Source organism: Patiria miniata, unplaced genomic scaffold (genome assembly GCF_015706575.1).
Source record: "Patiria miniata isolate m_02_andy unplaced genomic scaffold, ASM1570657v1 HiC_scaffold_22, whole genome shotgun sequence".
Taxonomy (NCBI): Eukaryota; Metazoa; Echinodermata; class Asteroidea; order Valvatida; family Asterinidae; genus Patiria; species Patiria miniata.
This window is the reverse complement of record NW_024037061.1, coordinates 5,804,713-5,826,510: the sequence shown is the minus strand read 5'-3', so window position 1 is coordinate 5,826,510 and position 21,798 is coordinate 5,804,713. Positions and strand designations below refer to the sequence as shown.

Genomic DNA, 21,798 nt, shown 5'->3' with positions numbered 1-21,798 from the left:
TATGTGAGAATTGTATGAAATTATCATAAATTTTAAAAATATCGGTTCCCTTCGGTAAATAATATTTACATTTAAAGCCATTTACAACATGGCTGCGCCCTGAGCGCGACTTTTGTCAGTTCCCCGGGTAAGCTAAAAATTCAAATTATTTCAGTTAGGACTAGGAGGAATGTTGTAAGTCATGTCATGTTTTTCTTAAATCGTTTGTACATTTTCAGACTAGTACGTTTTCCCTATAAAACCTTAAAATTTACCTGAATTGAAATGAAGGCTGTAGTGTAAGGCTGTATTGTTATTGTGTTAGTGTTACGTAATCAAAATACAAATGTCGATTGTGTACTAATTGTGTATTCATGTTCCTTCATGCTTATAAGAGAACAAAAGCCGGTTCACTTTTAGGTTATTTGACACGCCCAACTTGGAATTAGGAGTATAAAACAAGAGGAGTGTCGTACATATTTACCATCCTGGCCAAATGCTTTTCTGGTGTTTTGAGGTAGTTTTCCGATGTTTTGCGGTTGTTTTCTGGGAAAAAATGTTGCATCCTGATGCCACTTTTTTCATCATATATTACCTCAATGAAGCCTGAAGGTCAGTCAATGCAAAAAAATGTTAAGACATGAAACTGAGACTGAGTGAGAATCATTTTCAATTTTGTTAGAAAATATGGAACGAATGTTGCAACCTGATGCCACTTCAGCGGTAGTGTACAAAGTCTATTGGGAGTCAAGAATTTTTGTAGTGTAGTTTCTATCAAAATTTCAAATGTTTCTGAGTCCTAGATTCATGTGTTATCATCATTTTTGCAATGACTGGCCTTCATTGAGATGATATAAAGAAAAAATCGGCGTCAGGTTGCAACATTCTTTCTGAAAATACTTAGAAAATGCACCTGACTCTCCGTAGACTTTGTGCACAACCAAAGAGGTGGCGTCTGGATACTACATTATTTTCCCGATAACCACGATAGAGGACAGGGTTTTGATTTTTTTTTTAAGGGATTTTTTTGGCATGTCGTGACGATGATGATGACGCAACACAACGTGAAAATAAAGTTGATTTTCTAATCTGTATTCTTTTATATCTTTGGTGATTTACCATGAAGAGGAAATAAATGCTACCAAAAAGTGGCAACGGCATTACTGTTTACCGGAAAACATTGGAAAATACCAGAAATCAACTGGAAAACTCAGGAAAACACCGGAAATCAACCGGAAAACACCTGACGACACTGGGAATCAACTGGAAATAACAGGAAATCAGCAAAAAATATACCAGAAAACAACTGGAAAGCATCGAGAAAACTACCTGAAAGCACATGAAAAGCATTTCCGCATGTCAAGTTGATCAACTGAAAAAAAATTGCATTTTCTACCAAAAGATACCATTCAAAATTATAAAAATAGGGTCATTATAATTCAAAGAAGAATACCTGAATGTAGCAGAAGTCATTTTGGAATAAGTAAAAGCACTTTAACAACTAAAACAAAAGAGGGGCCTGTAAGTTTCATACAAATTATGTTCGCCCCATAAATGTTTCTGAAATGCCCGACTTCCTCCATGTTTGGAGTTGCACAGCAATGTATTTGGGGAGTCTCATTTTCTGATTCTCCTAATAATAAGCTGGATTAGCATATTGCCTTTCTTGATTTCGAGTCCAATTCTGCACACATTCTGTAGATTACCAGCTGCCAGAATGTTTCGTCCTCCAGTTGCGTTCCGTTCCCCAGGTCGTCAGGGCTATGCTGTCCAGTTCTCACCATACCTACCGCAGAGATTAGCCGTTGCTGCATCTCAACATTTTGGTATTGCAGGTCAGTTGGAAGCAAGTTAATATTCTTGGTTGAGAAATCAAGCAGCAGTAAAAATTACCATCATACTGTTCCGGTTTGCGTGCGAAGTACGCATGACTTATTTATCCTGAATGTGCACAAAGCTTTTAAACCATATCGTCTGCGCATGTGAGCGTCAGGCATCGTTCGGATACGTTCCAATTTAACGTTCGTATTTAATATTACTAATTTAACAAAGGGCATTGTCTGATATACCAGCAGTGTGCAAGGTGTATTGAAGTTAATTGCCATTGTCATGGTCAAACTTTTGAAACCAGCTTGTTTTACCCATCTGCCATTTCCTTAATTTCTTTTTGCACAGGTAAAGGCAGTTTATTTGTCATTGATGTCTTGCCAGCAGGAGCAGTGCTTTTAAACAGGTATACATGCCAGACACTGGTTTTTGTACTTTTTTGCACGTTTTTTTTTGTACGTTTTTTGGGCATTAAAATAGGTCACACAGGGTGACTTTGTAATAGCTTGTATCCTTTTAAAGTTGCATTTCGAGTTTCATCCTGCAAAATGGATTCCTTTTCCAACTTGCTATGTTGTACAATGTAGCAATAAAAAAGTTAATCACATTTCAATGAGACATCGACCCAAAATATTTTCCCATATTTAGTTATTGAATTAGTAATGTACAATTTTGGAATAACTTGTGACCCGACAATAATTCCGTTCTCGCGGGGTAGGCTGGTTCCTGCCCCACAATCAGTATCGGTAATGTACGGACCGGGAGCCAGTCTGCTCGCAAAGTGGATCTTTTGTGCCCTCACTTAAACCCTTTTTTTCCCAAGAGGATTCCAGACTTCAAAGAAGGGTTTTTTTTGGTAGGAATAAAATATACAAGTTGTAAATTTATTAAAGTTGGTGTATATGTACCTTAAAAATAGATTTTCAAATCGAATTGATAAATTTCTAATATTACAATAGTTATGAGCTTTCCATTGAGACATCGCACAAAAAAATCGGCCCGCCACAAGTAATCAATTCATTAACCCTAACCCACCTCACTCCTCCAAAATCCTCCTGGCGGTTTTGGAGGATTCTAGAGGATTGAGGATGAATGGTGATTGAATCAAATGAGGATTCTGGAGGATTGAGGATGAATGGTGATTGAAGCACATGAGGATTTTGGAGGATTGAGGATGAATGGTGATTGAAGCACAAGAGGATTTAGGAGGATTGAGGATGAATGCATTTTGAGGCAGGACTGTCTGATGATTTTGAAAGATTTGGCGTTGGTTATCCTTCATTTAAACACGAGTGCAAAGTTTTGGGATGAGGAGGATTTTGGAGGATTGAGGATGAATGCATTTTGAGGCAGGACTGTCTGACAATTTTGAAAAATTTAGGCGGAGTTGCAAAATTTTGGAAGATTTTGGAGGATTGAGGATGGTTGTAAGCAACAAGGGCCTAGGGGGTTAGGGTTAATTTTAAACTTTTGAATTAAGAGTAGGACGCTCCTAATTCGTTCTGAATAGTGTGCGCAGTTTTTGAACTGAAGCGCTTCTTTTAAAACCAATTTTTAACTGTATAAAGGCCTGCAAAAACAAGCAAGCAAATTTATTTGTTACAGTACATTATATTAAAAAGAAAATCGAAATTTGGAGAAAGCACGTACATGTATGTACCAACTTTAAGAGAAAAAATGAAATTTTTGAAGAGCATGGGGAATGCAGCTTGAATGCTTGTCATAGTTTGCTGCTAATAAGATATGATTGTAATTTTCACTCAGTTATGAATGGACGGAGGGGCTGTTTGATTTAGCTTGGTCAGAGTGTAATAAGAACATCATAGTGTGTGGCAGCGGTGATGGCTCAGTGCAGATATGGGATACTACACAAGCTCAGGTGAGAAAGCTACAAGCAATTCCAAGTTAAATCTTACATTGAGAGCTGCCACTTTGGATCAACATTGAGCATGAGTACAAGTGTCAGAGTCCAAGTGTATGGACCTTGCAGTATGAGTATCAGCACTTTAATATGGAGGATATAAGTAAGAACTATTAAACAACTCATTCAATGGGTAAACAATGAAGCAAGATTTCTGATCGAATGGAGCATGTATTTCCTCAAATAAGAAGAACATATTAGTTTATTCCAAATAATAGTACCGGTTTTATCCTAAGCCTTGCTAATAATGTCTTAGTATTTTGTGTGAGTATTTAAGTAATCGTGATTGATTTTGTGTTGGTGATCAATCATTGTTCTACTACATATACAATTTTATTACTGTCATTTCAAGGAGTGATTAGGCTAAAACATGACACGGACAGTCAGACAGGCAGGAGATAACTTTATCTTTCTCTATTTCCAGGGTCCAGTTAAAGCATTCAAGGAACACACCAAAGAGGTACAATATTTTTTTGAATCTCTTTCAATGTGCCCTGATGTTTTGGATTTTTGTGATCAAGTTTGACGTTTTTGTGGAGACAGCCAACTTTCAAAGGACATGCTTAGCTGAAGTTGCTAAGAAATCAACATATATGATTTGTATTGTGCACGTTGGCTGATACTAGTGATCATGGAAAGAGCTTGATAGCAAAGCATGACTTGTCTGTACTGATACATGTATGTGGTATGCATTGATTGCCATTGAGTTATTATCTGTGTTCAGGTCTACAGTGTACAATGGAGCCAGACGAGAGACCAGAATCTTGTAGTGACTGCATCATGGGATAAAACAGCCAAACTGGTCAGTCAATGTACTCTCATTTAATCATTGCCAGGAATTTACTTAAAGTTGAAAGCATCATGTGACATGGTGCAACTTGAGTTAGGTGTCACAGTGTTTCTTGTGATGAGACTCAATTGCAAGCTGCTTTCCCCAAAGTGTCTGTTATCTGAGAAAATGAACTTGTTATTTAAAATCATGATGGATTATTTTATTTTTTATGTTTGGGATTGATTAATTATACATGTACTTAAAGGTCTGGTTGAAAGGAAACTTAGGGAGCGTCTCAAAAGTCGGAAGGGGAACATTCCGTTGGACCGTTCCATTGGACCGTTCCAGCGTTCCGTTGGAACGGTCTGTGTGCCCGTCGGAACGGCGAGCGTTCCCTTGGACCGTTCCGCTTGGCACATGTGCCCGTCCGAACGTTCCGCTGGGAACGCGAACGGTCCAGATAGGATATCCGTAATTGGGTATCATGCGTCCATCTTAAAATATTTTCTTTCGTTTGTGATGACGATGAGGTAAGTTGTTGAAATAGATAAGTTAGACCTGATGTTATAAATTTTCAGTGAAAAAAAGTTAACAGTAATCTGGGGTTCGATTCAATAAAACATGAGACCCAAACAGGAAAAAATTTGCTTCTGTGGCACATCTTCAGTAACCGCAAGATTCGCGCGCGACTGCAACTGGAGCCTTTTTCAGTCATTTTTCGTGGGAAGGAATGTACGCGCGCGTGAACAGTACATGTACACACATTCATACTGAAATTTGTATCCTTGTGGAGACATTTCTTTGTTCTCGTGTAGTAAAGTTTTCGGGTTTGAAAGTGAAGTTTCAAAATGCTCTTATTTTAACCAGAATTAATTTCCTTGGCTAAACTTTGGACTTAATATCCCTTTTCTAAAACTCTTCCATTTGCGACTGATCAACCCACCTTGGAAATTCCTAGTTTTTGAGAAAAATCCATATATCTATTTCGTGAAAATCTTGTGGAGACGTATTCATCTATAGAAATTGTCCTGTGGAAACGTATACAATCTTTTGTTCCCTATTGTACACACGTCTCCAGAGGGTACGGTGTATCAGATCACGCATTCACACTGCACGTCCCAGCTGTATACGTAGCATGTCGTACATGTACGTAGGTATACCATGTAAACAAACACGTACACACGCACACCCACACAAAGATGCACAATAACCAATGTACATGTACTTGACGAGTACCAGCTCGCTTGGTTGGAAACCGTCATATCCGCACTTTGGCGAGTATCTGGCGGACCATTCCGATGGAATATTCCGCCGGGCACATATGCCAGGAAAAGTATGGAACGGTCCGACGGAACGGTCCAACGGAACGGCAGCTGTGCCCAGCGGAACGCCCGCGTTCCGTTGGACCGTTCCACCGTTCCAGTGGAACTGCCAGTGTGCCCAGCGGAATGTTCCGACCGTTCCAACTTTTGAGACGCTCCTTACATAATGTTGCATTGTTCCTGATAAAGGACATGAAAAACCTGGATTCTTACTTCTGGCGTGGTACGGTAGACATTTTGCAGCATAGCAAACATATTTCCAGCTGTAAGAAGTCTCCTTCTGCGATGTTGCCCCCAGCTTCTGCGTCCATGATGTCACACGATTCAGTGTATGGTACACGTCGTGTGTGTGTACACACAGCACCAATACACAATTGTTGATTCTCGCACACCTGCAACATGTGATGCACTGGCGGTACACGTGAGACAAAATTCATGACTAGCACCCATACAGCTTGTTTTTTGAGAGTCAAAATTTCGACCCCGAAATTTACTCTTGCAAAAACAACACAAAATGGCAAAATTTTAAAGGATGGTTGTGTGGACATTTATATTTCTACTTTTAAGTGCTCTTTCCAACTAATATCATTTTGTGAAAAACATGTTTTGTGGCCAAATTGGGTGCTTTCCAGGATGCAGTGTCCCTTTAAGATCATCAATTATTTGATGAATAACATTTAGAATAATTGCAGAAATGATAAAATAAAGGTTTGCAGTCCTTATAAGTTTTGCAGTCCTTATAAATTGAAAAATCGCCCTGTGACTTGTTTTTGACATTTGTCTGTGTGATTTTTCTCAATAGTGGGATCCCAATCACCACCAATCTCTGGCAACGTTTGCTGGTCATCAACACATTGTCTATAGTGCTATGTGGTCTCCGCATGTCCCAGGATGCTTTGCAACAGCATCAGGTCAGTTTTTCCTGAAACAAAAATTGAAAAGGTCTCGTTCAAATGATGTCATTTCCTACAGACCATCCACGTGCATCTGCATTTTGAGAGTCAACTTGCATAATGCGCATCTGCTGCATCATATTTTGAACACATTTCGAGCAACAAGCGTGTGTTCTGAACATTTTCAACACTGCGCAATGCGTGCTTCATTGCATAAAATACGCAGCTGCAGTTCTTCTAAAGAGATGGCCATCATTGAGCGAGCCCTATAATATCCTTGAGAATTCAAAATTATTTTTTCAATATTAGGTTAGGGTTTGGGTCTTGTACTCGAAATCAGTCACGTGTTTGATGAAAGTAACCTCTGTATGTACAATTCGTTTAAATCTCATTGGCATATCATATTAACAGTGTTTATTTGTGTGTTTGTTGAAGGAGACCACACCTTACGTTTATGGGATATGAAAAGCCCTCAAGCAGCTCGGATGGTCATCCCTGCTACAAACTGTGAGATTATCACATGTGATTGGTGCAAGTATGATAAGGTAAAACCTTCAATTATGCAGATTGTTGTAGGTAAATTACATATTTCAATTTGTACTTTCAGCATTAAAAAAAGAAATCATGAAAATGTAACTTTTATTTGATTTGCTTGCAGAACTTACTACTAGCTGGGTCAGTGGATGGTAAGATACGAGGATTTGATCTGAGAAACCCCAAAGCACCAGTATTTCAGCTTGGAGGGCACAGCCATGCAATCAGGAGAATAAAGGTACCATGTGATCTGATCTCATTGACTCTGTATACCAATCCGTGCATGCTATCACTATATTTAATGCATGGAGACCTCCATCAATAGCGAAAGCAACTACCCCACAACGGATTATGTGAACAATTGCTGGCACAATGCTTTCACCATTGAAGGAGGCCTCTGTGGGTGTAGGATGGCTACTTGGATTGGTCTATACTCCATATACAGTCATTATTTGGTCAAGCACAGCATAATTTTCTGTTCAAGCGAATGTGATGTCATAATACATGCATATTTTGCAGCAAATTCTCCCAGATTTGAGATGTGTTCAACTTTGCAAATTTGCAGCATGAAATCTTGGTGTGACATCACAAATTCATCTTCACTTTTGTGCAGAGTATGAACTGGTCTTAACATGATAAATGTTAGTTTATGAAATTTTTTAATAATAACAATAACTTTCATCTTCAAGCAAACTTGTATCCTCGACCCTGATTGGTCGATCCATGGCAACAATGGTCCATATCGCACCATGCGTATTGCGCTATTCCAGGATGCGAGCGACATTCCAGCTGCATGCGCTACACCGTTAAAGCTCATGTAAAGCATGCCAGTTCCAAGTTTGCTTGAAGATAAATTCGTTATTGCACTCGCACTCGTGGAACACAGGGAAATGTTGTGCGTCTGTGTCCCACATACCACTCGGCCGACATCAGACGCACTACATTATTCTGTGTTCCACTCGTACTCGCGGGATAACTAATAGTGTAGTTTAATAACGTGTAGTGTTGCCTAGGCGACATTTGTATCGAAGCAGTACAGTAATTTAGAAATCATCCATTCGGTTTACCTCTTTACTCATATTCATATTTTTCGGTGACTGTCTTGACAGTGTTCACCACACAAGAAGACAGTACTTGCTTCTTGCTCCTATGACTTCACCGTCAGGACATGGGACTTTGCTCAACAGACCACACCCTTGGAGACTATTGAGCATCATACAGAGTTTGTGTGTGGATTGGACTTCAACTTACACATCCCTGGACAGGTAAAGCTCCGATGACTTTGTTGTTAGCGTTGGGTAGAGGAGGGGTTGGCTCAGGATCTGTCATTTCCATTCATTATTTTTTTGCATCTTTTCTTTTCAGCTGGCTGACTGTGGCTGGGATGACAGGACTGTTGTATTCACTCCCAAATCACTGCTAGAAAACCCTACACCTGCACCTCCTTAATTAGCATGGAGGAAACTAATTCATCAATGTGTTCATTGAAGTTGCAATCTAGTCCATCACAGTCAATCACAAGTCATTTCACAAGTCAGTTCGTCACAAGAAACAGGGTATTAACACCGACAAATGAATGCTTTTGTCAAGTTCATTTGAAAGCATGTGACTAGTCTAGGGGCTAGACGTTGTTATGGTTTGATACACGATATCCCGCCGCAGCGATAACCCGCCGCCGCGAGAGGGCGTTATCACGACCAACCAATATCACCCACGAACCGTCAGTAACAACGTCTAGGCCAATTCCTAAAATCTCTGGGGGAAACTAGTGCGCATGCATGACTTCTGTAGGCAATAACGGTCCATTTTCAGTCCCACATACTAAAAGAGCTGACCAGTGAAGTTGCACAAATGTCTTTCTGCATCTTTTATATTACTGGAAGAAATTTGAGAGTTTGCTTTGGAACAACTATGAATTTGTTTGAATGTGCGCTGCATATATTAGGCCAAACAGGTGCGCGCATTACACAACCAGTACGAATTGGCCTAGACATTGTTACTGACGGTTCGTGGATGATATTGGTTGGTCGTGATAACGCCCTCTCGCGGCGGGGGGTTATTGCGGTGGCGGTAACGTTCAGCCCCTAGACTATAGCCTGTGACTTGACTTGAGACTGGAGGACTTGTGATTGACTCAATTAAAAGTCTGCTCCTCAACTTCAGCAAGGGTAGAAACCTTCACTGCTGGCCAAGTAAAGTTATCAGAGTGTAAATTTGGTCAAGTAGGGACATGCGGAAGCAAATACTGTATACTTAAAGTGCAATTGTTTTGCAGTTAATAAAAAACAAAAGAAAAACAAAAAAAAACCCTATTAGATGGCTGACACCCAAAGAGTCTATTGTGATTGGTGTAGAGTTTCACCATATCAACATCTCCAAGGACAGACAGTAAAGAAATGTCTCAAAAGTGGAAATGCTTGGAACGTTCCACTGGGGAACATTCCCTGTTCCAATTGGGAACATGGTTGTACCCACTGGGAACAGCCCGGGAACGCCAGGCGATCCCGCGTGGGAACGTTGGTCTATGCGCGTGCATGCTTGCTCTGGAACGGCTCGTTCCTGTTGGGAACATGCTGGGAACACAGCACGTTCTCAATGGGAACGCAGAGTGTTTGTAAAGGAATGTAATGGGAATGCTCTGAATTTTCAGACGTTCCTTTATTGCCGTATTGAATTGGAGGTTGTGAGAATCACTCATCACAATGTTGAGCTTTATAGTCAGAGTCAAGAGATTGGTTTGTCAATGTTGGGACTAGTTTTAATTCCTTTCATATTACAAAGTGTAGGTGGATATCAGTACCATATACCACCACAGGCAGAGTCTCAAATCATGTTCATAGACAGGGAAGAGTACAATAAGCTAATACAAGTACATTTTCTATCATGAATTTATTGTGTTCTGGAACAGTGGACTAAATTTTGAAATTTTGCCAAGGAGTTGGGATATCATTCCTGAGAGGGATTGCCCACAGAACAAATGGAGCTACAAACACTGTTACATAATTAATATACAGTTATTTAAAATGCTTACGTGCGTACATGCATGATAACTTGCTTATTTCCTTCAAATTATGTAAATATGCCGTCCTTAATTTATATTGACTTTTAGAGAGTTCATCTTATCTTACTCTAATTCAAGGAATCGTTGTGTGTCTCTATTTTGATTATCTTAAGAACCGGGCACTGTATGAAGTTGACAATCAGCTATGTATTGCTCAGGACCCAAGAATGTGCAGTGTCAAGTTTGAGGTTGTTTGGAAGAGTGGTTCTCAAAAAAGCTGCAATAAAGAAGCATTTTCGGAGGCCTACACCATACAAATGTGGATACAGACTGCGCCACACATTGCTGCACATTTTCTACGGGCACTGCACTCTATATTGCCACGTTTGCGGGTCTACTGGAGGCCAAGCAATTTGCCCCTTCCAAACAGCCACGTTTTGAATGGGCACTGCACTAGGTAAATTCAATCATACAAAAATGTTCCAAGCATTTCTTTATTAAACAGTTTGTATGGGCATTAAATTTTAGGAATATTTTAATTGGCTTTAATTTTATTATTTTATTATTAAAAAAAAAGTACTTACCCGTCTATGTGCAACCCCATCATAACAGGTATTATTCTTGTCAAAATTTAATTTTTGCCGATTTGCCACTTTATTATGTGATGTGTCATGCACTTAATATTTGTTTTTATAAAAGTGATTGTTTTAAATTTAAAGAGGTTTATCAAGTTTTCCCAAAGTGCAAATCATGATTTAATAAAAGTTGAGCAAAGCATAAAAATCATATCAGCACAATGTGCAATTTTTGTGACGTTTTGACATTTGTCATCTGCAATTTGGAACTCCCTGCTGCATGAACACATTGTGTGCACAGATGGCATGCTCACACTTTTAGTATGCGTTACTTCCCACAGAGTACATGTATGTGTATACGGCATTCAAGCCCATTTTCAAGAGTATTTGTCTCTTTTTCACGGTTTCACTGTTTATAATAAGGAGGTATGTGAGAATGGAGTCAATAATGTTAATGTATTAGGTGCAACGTATATTCATTTTTATTAAATCATAGAGTGCAATTCATAATATATATGAGTTTAATATAAAAAATACAGTTTTCCTTTCAAAAATGTAAGAAAAACAAATCTAAAATTACATCATGAAAATTGCACAATGAAATGTCTTCATCTTAATAAAATCGGAGATGAATATATCAGTTTTAAGAAAAAATTATCGCAAATTACATTTACGTTTTAACACGCACTGTAGGGAATATATAAAGAAAAGCATGTAAATTGACATGATGTGCTGTCAACAAATAAAGTTAAGTACTTTCATTGGGAAGAAGTGGAAACATGAATTTTGAAAACTAAAATTGTGCATCTTCCTTTTCTCTTTTGGGAAACAAAATATCAATGCACGAGGAGACTCTAGAAAACATACGCAGTGTGCCATTTTTGCTAAACATGGATGAGAGTACAAGTGTAAACCACAAGTGTGTTGTTGCTGTACTGGTGAGCTACATGTATGTCCATCCTGTGCAAGAAAAAGTTGTTGAACCTCTGAAGTCCTTTGAAGTGATCAAGGTTGATGCTATCACAATGTACAACTCACTGGTTGACCTGTTCATCTATAAGGATAAGAAGACATATACTCATCATGAACTTCTAAACTGCAGCGCTTGTATTTTTGAAGAAGTATGTCTGCCTCTTCCAAACATCTACACCAATGGTGCACAAGCTCCATGATGAACAAAAGTCCACACTCCGGGAGTTATTGTCTTGCTACATTAGACCAGAACTCCTATGAAAATAGGTGAAATGACAACCCGACAAAGCAATGCCTTCAGCAAGAACAGATGTTTCTTGGTGCCGCCACAAAGAGGAATAATGAAATCAGCACCGCCAAAAGATCCTACTGTTGAACAGTTTCTGAATGAAGCACAATTGCAAGATGCTTACATAAGATGTGGAGTTTATCTCCAAAGGAAGATGCTACTGAGCAACCCCTCTTGTGAGCTCTTGCGTAGATCTCAAGATCTCAAGAGGGCATGCAGCATGCTGCAGTGAACTGAAGAAGCTCCCACAACTTCTACCATGCAAGCTAACGGAGGAGAAAGACAACATGTATGAGAGTGAAGTGCAAATATTCAAAGTTGATCAGATCATGCCACAAACAGAAGGGATGATTGGTGGATAAAGGTTGTTGGTCAAACTGGATGATACAGTGTCCTGCTAAAAGTTGTCATGTTTGCTCTCAGTATCTTCCACGGGCCTCATGTTGAGTCATCCTTTAATTTGATGGGCGATATTATTGATGACTGCTCATGCCGCATGAATACAGCAACTTTGTCAGCGATACAGACAGTGAAGTTCTCTTTACAAAGTTCCAAGAAAACAGCTGTCTGGAACTTCAAGCGGGAGGATATCAAAGCATGATCCAGTCAAGGGAAATGTGGTCAGGAGGATGAGGGGTGCTGCCAAAGCTTATAAGCATTTAAGCTTGCAGAAGACAAGGCTGAAGCTGATGCCCAACGTAAAACGCTTCGTCAGCAATGATCCCATCATCAGCAAACATAAAGAAATTGAACTTCAAAAAGAAAAAGAGAAGATTGCAAGGGGGAAGCATGTCAACAAACAGAAGAAATTGGCAAGAACTCTTGCCATCAGAAGACAAACAGAGCTAAGTAAGGTAAGAAAACAAGTGCAAAATAACACAGCAGGTGGTGCCTTCCTGCAAAATTAATTGCTAAAAAAATTGAAGGGTAACTGCTCAGGTATCGCCTCAGATTGCATCTTTGAGCATCTAGAATCTAAAATTTTCGGGGCCCTTAATCGGGCCCCGGACCCCACGATGTAAGGGCTTCACGCTACGTGCTCACAGTATCCTCGGAGCATAAATGCCCATATGTAATATTTTTCAGGCTTTTCGTGATTCTGTGTTTTCATGCCTCAGTTTTCCTGTCCCTGTTTCATGTACCTTGTACTTTGAAATGCCACTCAACCATCATTAAGAATGACTTCAAACAAATCTGTTTGATTAGTTATTCATAAACAAATCTGTTTGATTAGCTATTCATAATCACTCTTGGAGGACGAATTATGCATTAATGAGTGCATCAGAATTACAAAATCACTGAATTGTAAAATCATCAAATTTATTAAATCCTAGATGTCAGATGTTACAGGGACAGAAAAAAATATGTGTTGCAGTGAGCTTGACTGAAGGGCGAAGAAATTCCTAGTTTTTGAGTAAAATCCACATATCTATTTCGTGAAATTCTTGTGGAGACGTATGCATCTATAGAAATGTTCTTGTGGAGACGTATACATTCTTTTGTTCCCTATTGTGTGCATGTCTCCGTAAGGTAGTAAATTCCAGCACTGTACGTACATTCACTGTGTGTGTGTGTGTGTGTGACTGGGTGTGTACACGTGTTGTCATTGTCAGAAGTATTCTGAGTATGTTCATCAGGGATGAAGTGATCAAGCAAAAGCACCTCAGTGAGATTGATCCTGCAAATACTTCTAATCATCTGCCGATTCATCTCTTGCATGTTGGTGGGAGATGTCAAGCGATGCTCATGAAGCAACCCCTTGGTGAGCAAGAACGTCGTTTCAAGCAAGACTGCCAGACATTTCTCATTGAATTGTGTTGCCAGATGAAGAAGAGGTTTCCCTTTCCAGGTGACTCTGTGTTGGGCATGCTATCATGTCTTGGCCCTCTAGAGGCATTGTCTACCAACCGGGTCACTGACTTGCATCAGCAAATTAGCTGTGCACTTTCCACATTTGGTACCTGAGGATGAACTTGATGAACTTGAAGATCAGTGGAGGGGCTTCTGTATGGTAACGATGCCACTGCTCGAATGAGTGATTCCCCTATAGAATTTTGGGATCAACTTCAGACTGTCATTGACGGCAACGGAGCAATAAGGTTTGGACTTCTCAGCAACTTCATGTGTAGCCTTCTTGCACTGCCTCACTCGTCTGCTTGTGTTGAGAGAATCTAAGGTGAACATGACCAAGACACCACTAACAAACAGGCTACATGCATCCACAGTATGTATGTACAACTTAAGTGTGTGTTCATTTGCCATTGTGTTTAGTTTCGTTCTCGTGGTCTGATGTTGTCGACTTCCATCAAAAATGTCATACAAGGTAGTAGATAGGGGAGGGGTCTAAATGCAGACAAAGGATTAAAGAATTCCTGGAAATTTTCATGGCTGAAAACCGAGGTGGACAGAGAATTAACCAAGGGGAAATCGATATTTTCTCGTGAAAATCGACAAACCTGGGTACTGCAAGTGTACATGGTGTGGTACGCTTTAGAAGCATTTTGAATCTTAACGCATAGATGATTGGTACACAGAAAATGTGTTCCCAACATATCCAGTTATTGGCAAGATGATGTCAGCAGTGTTGACTTGCTTCCATATGCTGTTGGCAGCCGAGCTGGCAAAGAGATCAAGGGTTCAGCATGTGAAAAGGCTCCAAAAGAAAAAGAAGAGGCATCATTAGGAGGTAGTATACTTGTTTGTCCCTTTGGCTGTAGTCAACAAGAAAACTATGTGCCCTGATGTCACAAGTAATGCAGTACTCATCTGTGTGAGACAATTTTCAGTTTTAATAAATTGTGATGAAACTTTGTGGATGACTAATAACTGTGTGTGCATACATTTCTAGGTCTTTGATTGTCACCAATTATAGCTTACATGTATAATTGCAATTTCAGTGAATGAGGATAAGGGTTTTGTTGCAGTAAATGTTATAATTATATCCCCCAAAGTAAGAACAGCTCTATTGGTGGCTTACATGTAGTACCCGAAGCTCCTCCTATAATCAAATAAATACACCGCAAACTGTAGGGAAGCTTTGGCCAACGCGACTTGCAAAACTCTCCGACGAATATTTCATGGATTTTTCATTTTCCCCAAATCATACCCCTGGTTCTTCTGTGACTGAGTTTTTGCTTACACTTCCTGATGATGGTCCACAACTTTTCAATTTCTGTTCTAAGCTAACCATGGGATCTGAGGGAGTTGTATGCACAATGACAGACATTGTGCAGGAAGCGAAGGAGGCAAAGAAGAATCAGAGAAATGCCAAGTCAGCATTGACAAGCCTTGGTAAGGCCCTGCACATCCTCATGGAGAGGAACCGTACCAGAGATGAGGTAGACAACTCCCTGCATAAAATGGATGATCTAGAACCATGAGGAGTACACTCGGTACATTAAAGAGGATGCAGAATTTGTTAACAAAGAAGGCTTGCTAGCAGATTGCCAGGAAAGCTTGATCAACATGAAATATGAAGCAACTGACTACATGATGGCAAACGAACTCCCTAGTTTGACAGTAGTTCCAGTACCCCTGACCCCAATACAGCAGCTGAAACGACCGAGAATGCAGAAACGTTGACAACTGTTTTCAGCACAGAGACGGATGACCTACCCTACTAGAAAAATCAGTCATCAATCGGTCATCATCAGTAGAATTGGTCATCATTTGGTCATCATTTGGTCATCAGTAGGCAAAAAAGTCATCAACGGGCATCAAAAGGTCATCAACAGGCATCAAACAGTCATCATAAGGCATCACTAGTCATCATAAGGCATCACTAGTCATCATTCAGGCATCAAACAGTCATCACGGGGCATCAATGGTCATCAAAAACTGACATCACAGTCATCACATTGGATGACTGTTGAGAAATTTTCTAAGAAAGAGGCATCACATCCTCCAAAAACTAAGTTTCAGTCATCAAGTCCTCCAAAAACTAAGTTTCAGTCATCAAAGAGACATCAAAGAGTCATCAATGGACTTTTTTTAAGAAAGTACATGTACTTTGCACTAAACTTGGTTGCATATGTACCAGTATGTACCGGTACATTTCATGTGGTAAACATGTACATGTATACATGTACATGCACAATGTACATGTAGTACACATTGTGTACATGCACACACTCTTAAAGAATTTTCAGGACAGGTGTCTCAGCAGAAAAGACACCAAAAGTATGTACACCAAATTAAAACTCTTAATTAAAGAAAGTTTTACAGTGCCCTACATAATTTCTAACTTAAAAGATCTTTAATAACATTTGAGGCATAAAAGTGAAGAATCTTATATGAATTCTTATAAGTAAGAAACACTTTGAGAAAGAAATCTTGTGGCAAACATATTAACACTTTGAAATAGGCAAGACAAAACTTTTTTAATAAAGTAAATTTAGCCTAGTGACTTTTATGGCTTACTAATTACATAAAAGCTGTACATGAACACAGCTTTTTGAGTCTAATTTCATTTCATAGATACCGGTACATCCTGAGCTGAAGATTACTAAGATTTCTTCATAGTGGAGTTAGCTGAATTGTCCATTGAGAAAAGTTTACTACAAAGCCAAACAGGAAGTGTATGATACAGACCAAAGTCCACATGTACACATGTGTTACATCATCAAGAGTATCATCTTACTTAGCCTCAAGGCTGGCCCTGCACTGCAGCATGGGCCTCAAGTCACATGACACAGTGACCTTGCATACCAGAGATAAACAGTTAGTGTGGGAAATTTGAAAACTGCTACAGTCAGTTGAATGCCTGTGCAGCTAGCCAGTAGGCCCACACCATGCCCACACATTGCAAGAGGGCAGAAATTGTATAAAACTGGATAAAAATCATAGATAAATGCATGCCTTTGGACATAATTTACTAATGATGTACCCACTCAACCTGTACATGACCTGTAAGAAACTGGATGTTTGGCTGGTTGAGTCTTTGAAGTGGACACGGTGCACTCACAACTGAAGGCTACCGTCTGACGGTGTCGTGCGTGTCAACACGCTGGACAAGCTATTTGTATGTGGTAAGTCTACAATGATACAATTTGGCTTTTATTCTTTGAAGATTGCCCCATTATTATTGTTAGTGATATAACAAAACAGAATATGACTGTACATGTACCGGGGGCATGGGGGGTATGTACTTACCGGTACATGTAAGTTTTATATAATGTGCAATGTTAAATTTTAATTTTTAGTTTCAGTGACCATAGTGATTTTTATTGCTTTTGTTTTCCCAATGCCCATCTTGATTGTGATATGTATTTTTATATGGCATGAATAATAATAATAATAATAATAATAACAAACCGTTCTGACAGTGCTTAAAGCATGGAGCCAAACAGGATTGAATTTGTGAATCAGCTGTATAAACACCCACATGGAGTATTTAGGAGAAGAACCAACCAAGAACCAAGAACCAAGAAAATAATTGTTTATACTGATGACTGCAAGTTTGTAACATGTTATTAGAAGTGTAGGCCTACAGTTCATCATGTTCATTCAGACATGTATCCAGTATTAAAATAAGCTCTTTCTTTTTTTCTCTCAACAAAGCTCAGATTTGGATAGCTTGTCAACGTCATGCTGCAGGGGGCAGAAGGGGACAGACGACAGCCATGTAGCCCTGCCAGAGATGGTTATTTTACCTGTTAAGAGTAAGTATGGTGTCTGTTTGATAACTGGAATGCACTTGCATCCCTTTCTCAACAGGGTCATCACCTCGTCGTTTTTTGTTACAAAGATGTTTCCACCTGAGCAATTATTTGTCTTGGCATTTCTGATAAAAAAAATAACACTTCACGTGTACTGTCATGAATGCGTACTGGAAAGTACATACATTGTACGTCTGAAAACTGTTGCTCACAGCTGCACCCCATACATGTACATACAACAACTACTTCTGGGACACACGGGACAATAATGCCTTAAAGGGAAAATACAACATTTGCAAACATCGAAAAATAAAACTACTAAGTTTTTACAAAATACCTTACTAGGATGTTGGTAAATGACAGTCTAAAGCATCCTGTAAAATTATGGCACCTGGTGTGAAGTCATTTTCAAGAAAATGGTATTTTTGTATACATTTCCAACGGTGGTCGGCCGACCACCGTTGGAAAACCTAACTATTTTCAACTACTGCTGCAAATGTACCATTTTTTTTCAGTCCAAATTTTGTTTGCTATTAGTTACATGTTCATTAATGGGTGCAGGCCAGCTAGACTGGTTCCTTACCTTAAAATTTTCCGGCATCAATACATTGATCCATCTTATCTTTAGTGGAGTCAGGGAACCAGACTACTCCACCATTTGTGTTTTTCTTGGTTTTTCCAGCATTTTCAAACGTAAAACTTCAAACATGTTAGTGTAACAATATTTGATTTATTATACTAACCCCTCAAATAGTTCATTTGTGAAAATTACAGCAAAAGCCAATGATGTACATGCCCTTTAAAATATAAAACTCGGGTGCAGATTCTAACATATTTGAAAGGGTTCCCATGTTAAAAAAACTTGCTCAGAAACTCTTTCGTTTCTTTTCATTCCTCGTCCAGGTTTCATCTATCGACTAGTCATTGACAGCAAAATTTCCCCAGGAGGCGGATGTTACAAGGGTTATCAATAGTGCTTGCTGAAACGCCAGATGGGCATCCAATGGAAATTCCTCAGCTGAGTAGAATTTGCAAAGAGTATACCCCCCACCCCCAAAAAATAGGAAATATATTTGTTCTTTTATTAATCTTACCTGGAGAACAGTCAACCTTATCAATTAAAAACACTTGTTGCATTAAATCTCTAGCTAGTAGGAGTAAATCCCTAGTATAATAAACATCCACTACATCTTGTTAAGGTCAATTTGAAGGGTCCTCCAATTACTTATCCTTGACTTCCAGCCATTTTAAAACCTACATTGCCTTTAAAAATTGTCATTTTGTATACCATAGTTTTTCCTTTTATCCGTGTTCATTTTTTTTCGTTTTAATTTTTTTAATTTTAATAGAAAATCTCAATTTGTCATTTAAGTGATGCAGATTTAATGCACAAGTGTAACAAAAACATAACCCATTGATGCAACAAAGAATATAATAAAGGAAGCAGCAATGGCTGAACTTCTGAATTTCAATTTAATGCCTGTAGATTGCATAATTCTTTTCCTTTAATGCTTTTTTGGTGCCTTTTTGGATTCTTTTTAATTACTGGTATAGTTGCTGTAAATAATTTGAGGTTAATTTGATGACTCTTTGATGACTCTTGGATGACTCTTTGATGCCATGATCACGACTGATTCTGATGACCCTTTGATGACTGTTTGATGCCTGATCTGATGACTCTGATGACTCTTTGATGACTGATTCTGATGACTCTTTGATGACTCTGATGACTCTTTGATGCCTGATCATATTACTGATGACTCTTTGATGCCTGATCATATTACTGATGACTCTTTGATGCCTGATTCTGATGACTCTTTGATGACTCTTTGATGCCTGATTCTGATGACCCTTTGATGACTGTTTGATGCCTGATCTGATGACTCTGATGACTGTTTGATGCCTGATTCTGATGACTCTTTGATGACTCTTTGATGCCTGATTCTGATGACTCTTTGATGACTCTTTGATGCCTGATTCTGATGACCCTTTGATAACTGTTTGATGCCTGATCTGATGACTCTGATGACTGTTTGATGCCTGATTCTGATGACTCTTTGATGACTCTTTGATGCCTGATTCTGATGACCCTTTGATGACTGTTTGATGCCTGATCTGATGACTCTGATGACTGTTTGATGCCTGATTCTGATGACTCTTTGATGACTCTTTGATGCCTGATTCTGATGACTCTTCGATGACTCTTAGATGCCTGATTCTGATGACTCTTTGATGACTCTTTGATGACTCTGATGACTCTGTGATGCCTGATCATATTACTGATGACTCTTTAATGCCTGATTCTGATGACTCTTTGATGCCTTTTGCATACTAATAGTCAAAGAGTCATCAAATAGGCATCATTCTGACATCAAGTTGATGACTGTTGATGACTAAATCCCTATTTGTTTCTTTATTTTGGGGGTTCCAATTGCTGCCCTTTTGATGCCTTTGATGCCTCTTTTGCATGATGACTGATTTGATGACCAAATGATGACTGATTTTTCTAGTAGGGTATCCTCTTCTGAGACACGGCCTACTGATCCTGAGACACAGCTCACCAGTGCCAATCAGTATTTATCCTTCAGTTTCAAGATGGAGAAACCAAAAATGCCAAAGTTCTCGGGCGATGCAAGAGAATACTTTACCTTCTGAGCAGACTTCAAGCACACGGTTGATGCAAGATACAGTAACCATGATTCAATTGCATTCATTTGTACCTGCCTACAAGGCAAACCGCATGAGCTAATGAAAGGATGAGGTTCTGATTACCACTCAACATTTACTGGAGGAGCCGGAGAACCCAGACTTGTAGGAATAAGCCACTTCGGAATCTCGCGCACGCAAAGCATTATGGGAGCGTGTCATAGGTCACGGGAGATAAACAATAGTGGCTGCCATTGACGACGCGTGTGCTTACACGTTGCTCTCGTGTAGCCTTCACAAATTTGTCATATTCTCGTTGTAAAAGTCGCGATATTTTGAATGATTTTCTGTACTGTGCTCTTCAAACAAATGAATGTCATCGTCCAGTTCTTCCACCTTGACACTAGATGCTATTGAATTGTGGAATTGTAAGGCTTTAAGGAGTTATTTGATATTAAGGGGGCTGAAAACTTCGGGAAGAAAGAAGGAACTGCAAGCGCTAGTTTTCGCCGCCTCGCAACTCAACGTGCCACTGAAGGACGACGAACTCATCAAAGAAATTACTTTGAACCAGAACTATTTGGATCTTCTATATTTTGACGGCAGAAAGATTCCTGACCCCCTTACGGAACTCAAGGAAGGCTGGGTGGGAGAAAAAGACGGCATTTGGCAATGGCCGCCCGTGACCTACTTTGAGATCGCCGAATGGCTACTCACAAATGCCCCGGCAGTCTGTCAGCCCAGTAAACTACCAAAAACTCTCAGGGACAGACTTCTGTCGGATTACAAGGAGGGGAAAGCCTTTAGTTACTTTCAGAGTGACTGGCTTAAAGAACCTTTTTTCCATGAACTGTCGCCAGAGGACAATATTTGCGTCTTGAAGGCCGACTGTGTGCCATCACAGAGAGTGAGGGACACTCCCCACAAAACGTGGGTTGCCATTGAGAAAAAAACTGGCAAGATCCGGAGTGCCTATTGCACATGTTTTGCAGGGTAGGCGAAATTCTTTTTACAGTGATTGTTGCCTTGATCATATATCTGTTATAGCGCCCTCTATTGACCACTGTTGTGAGCACATGTAAACATGACATGGAGGCAGCCATCTTGAATAGAGGACTTGCACATGAATGCATCATCTCTCCACAATCTTTGTTGATATTACCCAATATTACATGGTGGCAGCGGGTTAAAATACAAACCCACAGCATGGCTATACTAAACTCATGACTCAGCATCCACTGCCAGGGAAGTTTGATGGTGGCAACGGGCCAAACCAATGCAAATTGTGACCCAAATGGATCAAGCGTTTTGAATATCGTATTGCCTCTTGCCTCAACGGAAAGCCAGACCAGGAACACTTGAGCACACTGCTATATTCCATGGGGATTGTGCTGACGATATCCTGATAAC

At 39.6% G+C, this 21,798-nt stretch overlaps 1 protein-coding gene and 1 long non-coding RNA gene across 3 annotated transcripts; both read left to right on the top strand.

The window, feature by feature from the left end:
* Positions 1-45: 45 nt before the first annotated feature.
* LOC119730424 (peroxisomal targeting signal 2 receptor-like) lies at positions 46-11,037 on the top strand. 2 transcript variants are annotated; one of them, XM_038203308.1, is made up of 11 exons: positions 46-127; positions 1,681-1,814; positions 2,155-2,212; positions 3,571-3,685; positions 4,152-4,187; positions 4,452-4,529; positions 6,624-6,732; positions 7,150-7,259; positions 7,373-7,486; positions 8,358-8,513; positions 8,614-11,037. In XM_038203308.1, exons 2-11 carry the CDS (start codon positions 1,697-1,699, stop codon positions 8,695-8,697), a joined length of 978 nt encoding a protein of 325 aa, XP_038059236.1. In that variant the 5' UTR covers positions 46-127; positions 1,681-1,696; the 3' UTR covers positions 8,698-11,037. The 2 variants fall into 2 exon arrangements, with proteins under 2 accessions (XP_038059236.1, XP_038059237.1); XM_038203309.1 differs by having other exon boundaries at positions 1,657-1,814.
* Positions 11,038-16,572: 5,535 nt separating this feature from the next.
* On the top strand, positions 16,573-19,219 carry LOC119730289. Its single transcript, XR_005271352.1, has 3 exons — positions 16,573-17,112; positions 17,645-17,745; positions 18,646-19,219. It is a non-coding gene; the product is annotated as an uncharacterized LOC119730289 (long non-coding RNA).
* Positions 19,220-21,798: the final 2,579 nt, after the last annotated feature.

Excerpts from the sequence above, each read along its gene's own strand:
- LOC119730424 (XM_038203308.1), top strand. The coding sequence starts at position 1,697 with ATGTTTCGTCCTCCAGTTGCGTTCCGTTCCCCAGGTCGTCAGGGCTAT. Across the intron at positions 3,686-4,151 it reads GGGATACTACACAAGCTCAG|GGTCCAGTTAAAGCATTCAA; the intron begins GTGAGAAAGCTA and ends CTCTATTTCCAG. Across the intron at positions 7,487-8,357 it reads ATGCAATCAGGAGAATAAAG|TGTTCACCACACAAGAAGAC; the intron begins GTACCATGTGAT and ends CTGTCTTGACAG.